The sequence below is a fragment of the Cnephaeus nilssonii genome (assembly GCF_951640355.1).
Source record: "Cnephaeus nilssonii genome assembly, chromosome: 4".
NCBI classification, from domain to species: Eukaryota; Metazoa; Chordata; class Mammalia; order Chiroptera; family Vespertilionidae; genus Cnephaeus; species Cnephaeus nilssonii.
In genome coordinates this window covers 10,880,701-10,895,793 of record NC_137075.1, presented here as the reverse complement: position 1 = coordinate 10,895,793, position 15,093 = coordinate 10,880,701, and the positions used below count along the sequence as shown (strand labels likewise).

General features: G+C 37.6%; 1 protein-coding gene across 1 annotated transcript in view; it reads right to left on the bottom strand.

Moving 5' to 3' along the window:
- KIF5B (kinesin family member 5B) overlaps nucleotides 1-15,093 on the bottom strand; it is an 84,196-nt gene that overhangs the window by 21,867 nt on the left and 47,236 nt on the right. Inside the window, exons 10-15 of the mRNA XM_079768600.1 lie at nucleotides 14,402-14,547; nucleotides 13,603-13,751; nucleotides 12,978-13,171; nucleotides 12,082-12,150; nucleotides 9,291-9,497; nucleotides 8,718-8,861 (exon numbers count right to left, since the gene is read on the bottom strand). Of these exons, the coding sequence (XP_079624726.1) occupies nucleotides 8,718-8,861; nucleotides 9,291-9,497; nucleotides 12,082-12,150; nucleotides 12,978-13,171; nucleotides 13,603-13,751; nucleotides 14,402-14,547 (909 nt within the window). The remainder of the gene's footprint in view (nucleotides 1-8,717; nucleotides 8,862-9,290; nucleotides 9,498-12,081; nucleotides 12,151-12,977; nucleotides 13,172-13,602; nucleotides 13,752-14,401; nucleotides 14,548-15,093) is intronic.

The following is a 15,093-nucleotide window of genomic DNA, read 5'->3' as shown; positions in this document are numbered from 1 at the left end:
AGTGTATCCAGTGGTCAGTGTGAGACCATACCAGATCACAACTCTTCACATCCATAAGCAACACACTCAAGGGGCAGACTCAGTGAGCACCAAAGCCCCACTGAAGCAAGTCCTGCCCCATAAGGGTATCTCCAGCACAGCAGTTCTTCCATTGTAGACACAGCTGGTCCTCACAGCCAATTGGTCTGGAGGTCAATTCCTCCCAGTGATACCAACAACAATCAAGGCTTAACTACAACAGGACTGTGCACCCAGCCCACAAAGGGGTGCACCAAGAGTGTCCACCTCATGTGATTGGGGAGGCGGAGCCACTGGGCCCTATAGGACACCTACTACAAAAGGCCACTCTACCAACCCATGGAAGCAGCCAAAATGCAGAGACAAAGAAACGTGTCACAAATGAAAGAAATGGAGGAAATCAAACTACTGGATATATAGTTCAAAGCCACAGTTATAAGGTTACTCAAGAATTTTCTAGAAACCTCCGAGGACCTTAGTGAGACCGTCAAGGATCTTAGTGAGAATGCCAAAAAAAATGGAAAAGGACCAGTCAGAAATTAAGCATACACTGACTGAAATAAAGAATAATATACAGAAATTCAACAGTAGACTAGAGGATCCCAAGAATCAAGTAAAGATTTGAAATACAAGGAAACAAAAAACACCCAACCTGAAGAGCAAAAAGAAAAAAGAATCCAAAAATATGAAGATAGTGTAAGGAGCCTCTGGGACAACTTCAAGCGTACCAACATCCAAATTATGGGGGTGCCAGAAGAAGAGAGAGAGCAAGATATTGAAAACCTATTTGAAGAAATAATGACTGAAAACTTCCCCTACCTGGTGAAAGAAATAGACTTACAAGTCCAGGAAGCGCAGAGAACCCCAAACAAAAGGAATCCAAAGAGGACCACACCAAGACACATCATAATTAAAATGCCAAGGGCAAAAGACAAAGAGAGAATATTAAAAGCAGCAAGAGAAAAACAGTCAGTTACCTACAAGGAAGTACCCATACGATTATCAGCTGATTTCTCAACAGAAATGATGCAGGCCAGAAGGGAGTGGCAAGAAATATTCAAAGTGATGAATAGCAAGAACCTACAACCAAGATTACTCTACCCAGCAAAGCTATCATTTAAAACTGAAGGTCAGATAAAGAGATTCACCAACAAGAAAAAGCTAAAGGAGTTCATCACCACTAAACCAGTATTATATGAAATGCTGAAGGGTATTCTTTAAGAAGAGGAAGAAGAAGAGAAAAAGGTAAAAAGATAAAAATTATTAACAACAAAGTGACAACAAATACATATCTATGAATAAGTGAATCTAAAAATCAAGTGAATAAAAAACCTGATGAACAGAATAAACTGGTGAATATAATAGAATCAGGGGCACTAAAAGGAAGTGGACTGACAATTCTTGGGGGGAAGGGGGAGTGGGGAGTGCGGGAAGAGATTGGACAAAAATCTTACAGCTATGCATGAGGACCGTGCCGGGGGTGGGGTGGGTGGGTAACAGCATGGGGTGGGGTGGTAACTGGGTGGAGGGGAGCTATGGAGGGGAAATAGAGGAACACCTGTAATAATACGAACAATAAAGAATTATTAAAAAAAAAAAAAGTAACCGAGATGTTCCTCAATAGGTGAATGGATAAACAAACTGGTATATCCATACCATAGGCCCGTGGTTGGCAAACTGCGGCTCGCGAGCCACATGCGACTCTTTGGCCCCTTGAGTGTGGCTCTTCCACAAAATACCACGGCCTGGGCAAGTTTATTTTGAAGAAGTGGCGTTAGAAGTTTAAGTTTAAAAAATTTGGCTCTCAAAAGAAATTTCAATCGTTGTACTGTTGCTATTTGGCTCTGTTGACTAATGAGTTTGCCGACCACTGCCACAGGCTATTATTCAGTGATAAAAATAAGCTACCAAGCCACAAAAAGACATGAAAGAATCCTTAAATGAACACTAAGTGAAAAAAAGCCAGTTTAAAAAGGCTACATACTATATGATTCCAACTATATGAAATTTTGGAAAAGGCAAAACTATTGAGAATTTTTTTAGGTCAGTGGTTATTAGGGGTTTAGGGGAGGGGGTGAATAGAAAAAGCAAAGGAGATGATAGGTGATGTTAAGTGGTAAAACTATGCTATGATACTGTAATGGTGACTCTATATTATACATTTGTCAAAATCCTTAGAACTGTACACACAAAGAGTGAATCATAATGTAAAAATCACAAAACAAGTTAAGTAGACCTCAGCAGGGTTTAACTGATGATGTTAACAGGAAAAGAATTACGTGCAAATGACAAAAATACTGAGGATCCATAGATTTCTTTTTAAAGAACCTATTTGCAAGGATGACCTGCTTTTAAATACTGCTCTAATAGTGGGAGGAGAAAGGAGTCTAGGAGTCAGGAAACCTGTATTCTATCACTTGGCGACTACACATAAGCCATTCCACTCTTTATCTTCTGTCGTTACAACTTTTTCCACTTAAATTAAGATTATTTTAACATGAAACAAAAAGATTTTTCTAAAAAGAAGTTGCAAATCTACAAAGAAAATTTTGAACACCACCTTTCTAGTGTTCAATGATATGAAATAAATCTACATTTCCATCCCCAAAGATTCCCAAATAGCTCCAACATCTCCCATTACTTTATCAAGAAAAGGATAGGACAGAATATTCAGACTGATAATAAAGAGATCAAGTGAAGTCACCCAGTATTTAACAATAACACTCTTCTTTTTTTCAGTGAGGTTGAGCTGACATTAAGAAATGACATATGAGAAGAGAGGTTGTAAGAATCTTTGCTTTCATCCAAGAATACTCGATCCAGCAAGACTATCGTTCAAAATTGAAGGGGAAATCAGGAGCTTTACAGACAAAAAAAGGTTAAGGGAGTTTATCAATACCAAGCCAGCAATGCAAGAAATGCTAAAGGGAATGCTGTAAAAAGAATAGAAAGGGAGGAAGGAACACAGGCATAAAGCACAGAAATGGCTACAAACAAGTACCTATCAATAATAACATTAAACATAAATGGATTAAATGCTCCAATCAAAATACATCGAGTGACTGAATGGGTAAGAAAACATGACCTGTATATATGCTGTCTACAGGAGACCCACCTTAAAACAAGGAACTCACACAGACTGAAAGTGAAGGGATGGAAAAATATCTACCAGGCAAATGGAAATGAAAAAAAAAAAAAAGCTAGGGTAGCAATATTATATCTGACAAAATAGACCTCAAAGTGAAGACCATAATAAGAGACAAGAAAGGCCACTTCATAATTCTAAACAGATCTATACAACAAGAGGATATAACTCTGGTAAACATTTACGCAACAAATGCAGGAGCACCCAAATACATAAAAAAACTTCTGGAAGATATCAGGGGAGAGATTGACAGCAACACAATCATAGTAGGAGACTTTAATACCCCATTAACATCACTGGATAAATTCTCTAGACAAAAAATTAGCAAAGAAACATCAATCCTAAACCACTCACTAGACCAGATGGACATAATTGACATCTTTAGAACATTACACCCCAAAACTACAGGATATACATTCTTCTCAAGCACACATGGGACATTTTCAAAGACAGACCACATATTGGGACAAAGGCAAAGTCTCTACAAATTCAAGAGGACTGAAATCATATCAAGCATCTTCTCAGATCACAATGGCATAAAATTAGAAATCAACTACAGTAAAAACAATCACAAAAATTCAAACACTTGGAGGCTGAATAGCATATAATTAAACAATGAGTAGGTTACCAAAGAGTTCAAAGAAGAAATAAAAAACATCCTGGAAACAAACAACAATGAAAACACAACAATCCAAAATCTTTGAGACACAGTGAAAGCAATCTTGAGAGGGAAATTCATAGCATTAGAGGCCTACCTCAAAAAACAAGAAAAACTGGCAATAAATCATCTAACTCTGCAACTGGAAGAATTAGAAAGAGAGCAACAAGAAAAACCCAGTGTGAGCTGAAGGAAGGAAATAATAAAGATCAGAGCGGAAATAAATGACACAGAGACCAAAAACACAGTTCAAAAGATCAATGAAACCCAGAGCTGGTTCTCTGAAAAGATATACAAGATTGATGAACCTCTAGCCAGGCTCACCAAGAGGCAAAGAGAGAGGACCAAATCAGAAATGAAAGAGGCGAAATAACAACAAACACCACAGAAATACAAAGAATCGTTAAAAAATACTATGAGCGCCCTAGCTAGTTTGGCTCAGTGGATAGAGCGTTGGCCTGCAGACTGAAGGGTACCATGTTGGATTCCGGGCAAGGGCACATGCCTGGGTGCAGGCTCGATCCCCAGTGGAGGACGTGCTGGAGGTAGCTGGTTCTCTCTCATCATTGATGTTTCTCTCTCTCTCTCCCACTCCCTTCTTCTCTGAAATTAATAAAGAAATACATTTAAAAAAATACTATGAGCAACTCTACTCCAACAAACTGGTCAACCTAGAAGAAATGGACATATTCCTAGAAAAATACAACCTTCCAAAACTCAACCAGGAGGAATAAAAAAATCTGAATAAGCTGATAACTATGGAGGAAATTGAAGCAGTAATTTCCAAAAAACTTCCAAAAAACAAAAGCCCTTGACCAGACAGCTTTACAGGGGAGTTTTATCAAACATTCAAGGAAGAAATAAAACCTATCTTCCAAAGACTTTTCAGAAAAATTCAAGACGAAGGAGCACTTCCAAGTTTTCTACGAAGCCAGCATTACCCTAATCCCAAAACCAGATAAAGACAATACAAAGAAAGAAAATTACAGACCAATATCCTTCATGAACATAGACGCCAAAATTCTCAACAAAATTCTAGCAAATCGATTCCAGCATTACATTAGAAAGATCATACACCATGCCCTAGCCATTTTGGCTCAGTGAACAGAGCGTCGGCCTACAAACTGAAAGGTCCCAGGTTCGATTCCGGTCAAGGCCACATGCCTGGGTTGTGGGCTCGATCGCCAGTGGGGAACTTGCAGGAGGCAGCCGATACATGATTCTCTCTCATCATGGATGTTTCCATCTCTCTCTCCCTCTTCCTTCCTCTCTGAAATCAATAAAAACATATTTAAAAAAAAAAAAAAAAAGGAAAGAAAGATCATACACCATGACCAAATGGGATTTATTCCGGGGATGCAAGGATGGTACAATATCTGCAAATCAATAAATGTGATACACCACATAAACAAATTGAGAGATAAAAACCATATAATCATATCCATTGATAGAGAAAAAGCATTTGACAAAATCCAACATCCTTTCTTTATAAAAATTCTCAGCAAGGTGGGAACAGAAGGATCACACCTCAACATAATAAAAGCCATATATGACAAACCCACAGCCAACATCATACTCAATGGGCAAAAACTAAAACCATTTCCCCTAAGAACAGGAACAAGACAGGGATACCCACTCTCACCACTCCTGTTCGACATAGTACTGGAAGTACTAGCCATTGCGATCAGACAAGAAGAAGAAATAAAAGGCATCCAAATTGGAAAAGAAGAAGGAAAACTGTCCTTATTTGCAGATGACATGATATTGTATGTAGAAAACCCCAAAGACTCCATAAAAAAAACTACTAGATTTAATAAATGAATTTGGCAATGTAGCAGGATACAAAATTAACACCCAAAAGTCTATGGCTTTTCTATATACCAAAAATGAACTCACAGAAAGAGAAATTAAAAAGCAATCCCGTTTACCATTGCAACAAAAAAATTAAGATACCTAGGAGTAAACTTAACCAAGGACATAAAAGACCTGTACTTGGAAAACTACAGGACATTGAAAAAAGAGACAGAGGAAGACATAAACAAATGGAAGAACATACCATGTTCATGGATTGGTAGAATTAACATCATTAAAATGTCCATACTACCCAAAGCAATGTATAAATTCAATGCAATCCCCATTAAAACACCAACGGCTTATTTCACAGACCTAGAACACATTCTCCAAAAATTCATCTGGAATAAAATAAGACCCCGAATAGCTGCAGCAATCTTGAGAAAGAAGAACAATGTTGGAGGGATCACAATACCAGATATCAAGCTATATTATAAAGCCACTGTTCTCAAAACTGTCTGGTTCTGGCACAAGAACAGACATATAGACCAGTGGAACAGAACAGAGAACCCAGAAATCGACACAAGCCAGTATGCTCAATTAATATTTGACAAAGGAGGCAAGAGCATACAATGGAGACAAGACAGTGACTTCAATAAATGGTGTTGGGAAAACTGGACAGATACTTGCAAAAAAAATGAAACTAGACCACCAACTTACACCATACAAAAAATAAACTCAAAATGGATAAAGGACTTAAACGTAAGATAAGAAACCATAAAAATCTTGGAAGATTTTTAGGCAGGAAAATAGCAGATATTTGTCATAGCAATATCTTTACTGTTACAGCTCCTAGGGCAATGGAAACTAAAGAGAAAATAAACAAATGGGACTACATCAAAATAAAAAGCTTCTGCACAGCAAAAGAAACCATCAACAAAACAACAAGAAAATCCACTGCATGGGAGAACATATTTGCCAATGTTATTTCCGATAAGGGTTTAATCTCCAAAATTTACAGGGAACTCATACAACATAATAAAAGATAAACAACCCAATCGAAAAATGGGCAAAGGACCTAAATAGATACTTTTTGAAAGAGAACATTCAGAAAGCCAAGAGACATATGAAAACATGCTCAAAGTCACTAAGCATATGAAAGATGCAAATCAAAACAACAATGAGGTACCATCTCACACTTGTCAGAATGGATACCATCAACAAATCAACAAACGACAAGTGCTGGAGAGGATGCGGAGAAAAAGGAACCCTCGTGCACTGCTGGTGGGAATGTAGACTGGTGCAGCCACTGTGGAAAACAGTATAGTGTTTCCTCAAAAAATTAAAAATGGAACTGCCATTTGACCCAGTAATACCACTTCTAGGAATATACCCCAAGAAAACAGAAACACCAATAGGAAAGGATATATGCACCCCTTTGTTCATAGCAGCACAATTTACAATAGCTAAGATTTGGAAACAGCCTAAAGGCCCATCAGCAGGTGAATGCATCAGAAAACTGGTACATCTACACAATGGAATATTACGCTGCTGTAAAAAAGACAGAATTCTTACCATTTGTAACAGCATGGATGGAACTGGAGAGCATTATGGTAAGTGAAACAACCCAGTCAGTGAAAGAAAAATACCACATGATCTCACTCAAGTATGGATAATAAAGAACATTATAAACTGATAAACAAAAATAGATACAGAGGAAGAGAAGCATCAAACAGACTGTCAAACTACAGCGGGAATGCTGGGAAGGTTGGGGGTGGTGGGGTAAGAGATCAACCGAAGGACTTGTATGCATGCATATAAGCATAACCAATGGACGAAAGACACTGGCGCGGGGGAGGGCATGTGCGGGGGGTAGGAGAGGGCAAGGGAAGGTCAATGGGGGGGGGGGGGAGAAGAGACATATGTACTACTATTTGTAATACTTTAAACAATAAAATAAAAATTTAAAAAAATAGCTAAATAAAAACATCTAGAACTGAAAAATACAACTGAAAAAAAAAAAAAAAAGAATCTTTGCCTCCATCAATAGACAGCAGCTCTGAATAACAACCAATAGAAGGAATGTAAGTTCCATACTGAAAACCTTTACTTCATTTCCAATTCTTCTCAAATTTGGCCTTTAGTATGTTCTCACTATAAACCCAAGTATAAATTTGTTCTGTTTGTAACTATAAGTAGGTTTTAATGAAAAAAGGTGAAGTCCAAACAGATACTTAATGCAATATACAAATATTTCATGTTATATAGTCTTAGTTTACATTTTTGGTCTAAGTTTCAAAATCTACCAGATCACTCAATTTTATTTTTTTATCACATGCCTAGTGATAACATACCAATATTATTATCCATAAAATAATGTAATAGAAAAGAAAAAGGCATAGATAAAACAAGTGTGGCCAAATTTTGATGACTGATAACTCTGAGGTTCACAGTATTATTCTGTTATATGTTTGAAATTTTTCATAATAAAAATTAAAGAAAAAATTTAATTAGCAGTGCTCATCTTTTCCTTTTTAAATGGAAAAGCAACTACAGGCCAATTCATTTATGAGTTTATTCCCTGAGCTAATCTTCACTGTTGTTCCAATTATATACTGTCATGCATTGTAATATACTAGCATAATTTCTAAGTGCAAAATCTTTATATAGAATTAAACTTGGGGTTCAAATAAATGCTACTTACTGAATATTCATCTATTTTTTCTCTTTTCTCATCTATTTAAAATGAATACAATACCATCCCTCTACTACACATGACTATTATGAGGATGAGATAATGGGTAAGAAAAGAAACTTGGCCCAGCCGGGTGTGGCTCAGCAGTTGAGCGTCAACCCAGGAACCAAGAAGTCACAAGTTCAATTCCCGGTCAGGGCATATGCCTGGGTTGCGGACTTGATCCCCAGTAGGGGTGTGCAAGAGGCATCTGATCAATGATTCTCTCTCATCCCTTTCTCTCTGAAATCAATAAAAATATATATTTTTAGAAAAATAACTTTGTAAAGAAATAAAAAGTAATAAGAAATAAACAAAAGAATGAGCTGCACCCAGATAATTACACTTACTGTTTGGTTATTATTATTTACCTTTACGTCATTATTTCCTACAGCAATTCCTATTTCTGCAAGGTCTTTTAGTAAAGATGCCATCATCTCAGCTGCTCGTTTTTTCTGGTGGTTAGTCATTTCCTTAAGTTTCTGAAGCTCAGCATCTATACTTGCTAAAGTTGCCTAGTAGATGGGCAAAAATGAAAGTTACAGTTAATCTATTAAATGAAAGATCAATTCAAATATCAACAGGTATTGACATGTCTAACACTCTCAAAACATTATTTTTTTGCTTTCATTTTCTTGAACTATTTAGTTCTGGAATAGTTACCAGTTTAAACTTACAACATATTTTAGACTTAATAGACAATGTAAAGTTGCCATACTGTGCTCCATTAAGAACAGTAGTCTGTATTACTTAACTAGAGATTGAGTAATGTTTTCTGCCTTGAAATGGCCAACTTCCAAATTAATTAGATTCCATTTTCATTTACTGCCATAAGTCTGAGCAAATTAATGGAACTGACAATTTTCTAGATAGTTGGTATGTATTTTTTTTGCCTTCTATATACCTACTTATCAAGTCTTAAGAAAGAAAAAACTATATCTTACTGATTTCTGATTCAATTCATCACTAAGCAATTCATATTCCTTAGTTTTGTCTTCAACTTCCTGAGACTTCTGATCATAATTGACAGCAAGTTCCTCTAAGGCTTGTAAAACTTCCTTTACTTCTTCTTTAGAGGCATCGTTTTCTGCTTGAAGGCGATTCAGTTCAGCTTGCATATTATCTTGATCCCTTCTGGTAGATGCCAGAAGCTACATGAAAGAGTCAAGTTACCAAAGTACTATATCAGTTATAAAAAAACAAACCTATTAGTTAAGCACAAAGGGGAGGAAATGTGGACGCTATTAAGTGTGGAAACATTAATTCATTCAACAGATTTACTGAATGTTACTATGTGTAGGCACAGTGCTAGACACTGTGGAAGAAAATCAAATAAAAACATTGTCATTAAAAACTGTAATAAAATAAAAACTTTGTCATTGAGGAATATAGATGAGAAGATGTACATAATAAATGGAATACAAGATGATATGTAGGAGCCATAAAGGAGGGACAGGACATGACAAACGAAGAGCTTGGTAGTAAATAAAAGGGGTGATGATATTTTTGTAGGGAAAGCAGAAGGAATGGAGAAGGTGCCAAAGATAGGTAGATTTTAGTCAAGTACAAATTAATGTACTAAAAAGACAAAGGCATTCTAGCCTCATGACTTGTGTGCATAGAAAAGAAAGAAATTAATAGATATTTAGAAAATTTGCTTTAAAATTTAGATTTTGGGGTAGCTTCTGAGCTATGCTTCTATTAACACCCATAGACTTTTGGGTGTTAATATTATCCTATATAATAAAGAGGTAATGTGCAAATTGACCGTCACTCACACAAGATGGCGGCCCCCATGTGGTCAAAGATGGCCACCCCCATGTGGACACAAGATGGCTGCCACAAGATGGCCAGCAGTTGGGAGGGACCAGGCCTGCAAGGGAGGGCAGTTGTGAGCGGTCAGGCCAGCAGGGGAGGACCAGGCCTGCAGGGGAGGGCAGTTGGGGGCGACCAGGCCTGCAGGGGAAGGCAGTTGGGGGGAGACCAGGCCTGTAGGGGATGGCAGTTAGGGGTGACCGGGCCAGCAGAGGAGGACAGTTGGGGGGGACCCAGGCCTGCAGGGGAGGGCAGTTGGGGGGACCAGGCCTGCAGGGAGGGGGGCATTTAGGGGTGACTGGGCCAGCAGAGGAGGGCAGTTGAGGGCGACCAGGACAGCAGGGGAGGGCAGTTGGGGAGGACCCAGGTCTGCAGGGGAGGGCAGGTGGGGCAACCAGGCAAGCAGGGGACAGTTGGGGGGGACCCAGGCCTGCAGGGGAGGGCAGTTGGGGTCGGTCAGGCCTGCAGGGGAGGGCAGTTGGGGGGAACCAGGCCTGCAGGGGAGGGCCTAAACGGGCAGTCAGACATCCCTTTAGGGGTCCCAGATTAGAGAGGGTGCAGGCTGGGCTGAGGGACACCCCCCCTGCACAAATTTCGTGCACCGGGCCTCTAGTGGTATATAAAATCTCAACTGGAAAGAAGCCAAGAGACTAGCAGTTAGGAGGACATTGCAATTATCCAGTCAGTCAGTGGTTTTTAAGTAATGGCATATGGAAATGTGTGGGGATTATTAATAAAGGAGCAGAATGCTACTGGCACTTGGAAGCAGGATCCAGGGATGCTAAAAAAATACTACAATGCACCAGACAGACAAACATAATGAAGAAGTAGGCATATGGCCATAGGGAAAGGGGCGGGGAGGCAAGGGCTTGTGTAGAGGTAGGCAGGGGGGAAAGAAGACATCTGTAATAGTGTAAACAATAAAAAATGTACCAAAAAAAAAAAAAAGAAAGAATTAGATAATTTTTACCAGTGCCCTTTGAAAAAGAATGCTATAGTTGAAATCAGTATAAAGATCGTCTGATTGACGGTGGGTATTTCTTTCTTACTGAAGCTGTACAGTCTTTGCTACCCTTCCCCAAAACAAATCTTAAATGGACCATTTTAAAATTATTCCCCTGCTTTGCAGGTGAGATAAAATGAGGGTCCAAGCTAGGTGACAAACTATGGAAGAGAAACTCTGAAGTAAAGATGGCAGAAATGAGCAACAGGTTAGATGAGGGTAGAAATGTGAAGAAGATATAAAAAATGACTTTATTCATTGACATTCTCATTTCCCCAGTAATACCCCAACTTATGCAATTATTAAAGACAAAGTCAATGGGACTCAGAAATCAATATTTAGACCTAACCTTTAGACCTAACCTATATCTCTGTGTTGAAGTGAATGCATGAGACTAAAACACTGTTTTTATATCCTTTTCCTCATTTTCACTGTAAACACTGTACTTTTCATTAAGGGAGAGGGAGTCTAAAGTTGTTACAGCTCACTGTAAAAGTCTTTCCCAAGGATCATAAGAATGTTTGGGGGAGAATAAGGAGACAAAACAGCATTGTACCTTAAGCAAGTAAAGTAGAAGACAGTTAAAAAGAAATTCAGGAGACGTATGTTAGAGTATATTTTTTAAAAAGTTATCCTCTCCCCTCTAGTTAAAATTCAACATTAAACTTTTCGAGAAAGTCATTCTATGCTTCAAGCACATGATGTATCAATCTCATAGGATAGCCACAATGTAGCATTCACATATTAAACACTTTTTTAATGGACTTAGTATATTTTGAGCTCTGTAGATTTGTCTTTTTCTGGAAATAATATGAAAGGCACACAACTACCTCTTACTGATCCAACATTTGTGTCTTCAATTTCAATGACAAATTATAAATCTTTTCTGAAAATAACATGAAAAGTATTCAACTTACCTCTTCCTGATCCAACATTTGTGTCTTCAATTTCTCTACCAACTGGCTCTGTTGATTAATTTCCTCATCCTAGAATTTCAATATAACAAGTTGCTCACAAGCTGGTTGTAATTGTTTCCTAACACAAAATTAAGATAACTATCACCCCTCCAAATTATTTCAAAACCAAATTTTATTCCAATCACTTAAGAAAATACAGAAACAGATATAATTTCTTTCAATTATCAATAATTGTAACACTTCTTTTGCAGTAAGAAGCTGATAAACATATTTATCATGCAATAAGAAAAAAACCTATCCATTAAATATTTTAAATGCAAAAAGTAATTAACATGTTCAAAGTTATTACTGAAAATAATGGCCATGCAGCCACATCAAACCTGCCATCTCTGTTTAAAATACATAAATATACCACCTAAGAACAAAAAGCAAAACTAGAATTATTTTCTTCGAGTCTCTTATTGCTCTCCATCCCCCAATTCCTCTCTATTTGGTTCGTAATTCGTTATTTTTCACACTACTGATAATAACCAATGCAGGAAGATATTTTCACCGTTAAGTTCCACTATCTAATCTTTTACATTATCTTTATCAGTCTTCAGATCCCTGATTCTAAGAGGCCATTCTATTAAGTCTCTCCCATGATCCAGTACCAAATTTCCTTTAGAAAGTTATTTTAGCTTAAAAATGAGGAGGTGGTGGTGGGGAAACATGACTCATACAATTTCTGCATAGAAACAGATTGTGATTTTTTTTTTAATACAATGATTGTCAAAAGGCTAACAGATATCAAGAGAGATGCATAGAATCATGAGGACCAATATACATTAAATTAGAAAATAAAAATACCTATAGCGATAATATTCTACAACAAAATAGAACATGAACAATACTACCTTGTCATCAAGTTGTTTGTACAATTTAGCAATTTCTTCTTCACACTTTCTTCTTTCAGCATCAGTAAAGTTTCCAGTAACTCCAATTGTGGCTGCTGGTTTATCATTGGTAATAACAATATCTTTATCCACTGCGAAAGCTTCCAAGTTGGCTTTCTCTTTGTCAAACTGTTCATCAATAGGTACTGTCTCTCCTAAAATGAGACAAATTAGTTAATAAAACTCATCTGTCTAAAACTAATTTCAATTTTATTCAATTTCAGCAGCTCCTAACCAGCTTTATTTGCTCTGTCCCTGAGATTTGAAAAGATGCAATTACCTTTATTTCCCCATCCTGTAATCCAGTCATCAAATCTTTATTCCTTCCACCCTAATCTAGGCACCTTGCCATCTTGTGACTTTTATAGTACCAAGTTGGCCTTTGTGCCTCTATTTATTATTTCAGGTAAAATCAGAATTTAATGTAAAAACTTTATTCATATTTATTTGATGATCCCTAATGCCTAAAAAGTGAAAATGGATATGCTTTGTTATTTTATTTATATTTATACCTAAGTCTCAAATTTATAAAGTAGCTCTAAATCTTTATCCAACAACTAAAAATGACAACTTCCTAAGTTATTACCATTACGCCATCGGTTGAGTTCGTTTTCAAGCCACTGAATGGTGTTACGGAGGGTCTTATTTTTTTCTTTTTCTCTTTCATACTTCTTTTTCCACTGTTCTGCAGTTAATTCTACATTGACACAAACTGTATTCTTAATTGTTTTGGCCCTAAGAAAAGTAATTGGGGGAAAAAAAGAATGTGACTGAAATTATTTTCAATTGACATCGAATTTCTCTAGGTAATGTATGTATATATAGCTAAGTAATTTAACTTTTCTTGTACAGTTAATTTAACTATTCTTGGAGCTATAATTAGTATAGTACTTATTCACACCCCAACTAAATTTGGGTCAACCCTAACATCTGTGAATAGCTTAAAAAGAAAAATCAGCAACCTGATGAGGATAAAACACGAGGGCCTATATTTTCCAATTTATTTGCAAGGTTGAATTAAGAAAGGAAATTGTTGAAGTTTAAAGATAAAGCCATCATTATCTTCTTAAGCTAATCATATTATACAGGTTATTTGAATCCTGTCACTTATACCAACAGGTTTAGCATAGGATTATATATATATCAGCTTTGTACTGTATTACGTGATTCAAATGTTTATTTTCTTTTATGCTGAGTTGCAGCTTCTTACATAAATTTGACTACATTTAACATTTTACTTTAATGTGTGCTAAAACTTAATTCAAATCCAAGCAGTCTAAAAAATGGACCTGTACTCATGTGAACAATATCTATCAACATTTTCCTAGATTTAATCAATAAAAGGCATATCTACGTTCAGACTTTGTAATTGCTTAACAACAAACCTTTGGCCAAAAAGGAGTGTCGATTTTGTTTCAGATTCATTGTATGATGATGGAGAGCAGCAAATTACAATAGTGGTTCTACAGTTCCCACCTAATGAATCTTGAAGGATTCTTGTCATTTTACTATCTCGATATGGAACATATGTCTACATATAGAAACAAAATAGCAATGGGTTTCTACATAATAAAATCTATTACATAAATATGCTATTTTTAAAAAAACTACAAAGTGACTTCAGTTATTCTATATAATAAAAGGGTAATATGCAAATAGACCAAACAACCAGTTGCTATGACATGTGCTGACCACCGGGGGGGGTGTGTGTGTGTGTGCATTGAACATGGCGTGTGTCAGCCACAGTGGGATGGTGGAGCAGGTGAGTAGGGGCGCCAGACCAAGGCAGGATGCTGGTCACTGTCATCGGGGTGAGCCTCTGGCAGTCACTGAAAATTCTTTGCTCCCACCTGCAGCATTTCTGCCCAGCATTTGCACCTGCTGCTGGCGCTGGCCCCACTTGCACTCGCTGCCAGCGTAGGAGCCACTGCTCACACCCACTGCTGGCCCCGATCACTCGGCACTGTCGGTAGGTGTGAACAGCGGCTGCTGGCCCCAATCTCCCCTCAGGGCTTCTCCACCACCCCCTGCTCATGAGGGGAGATCGGGGCCAGCAGCCGCCGCTCGCACCCGCTGC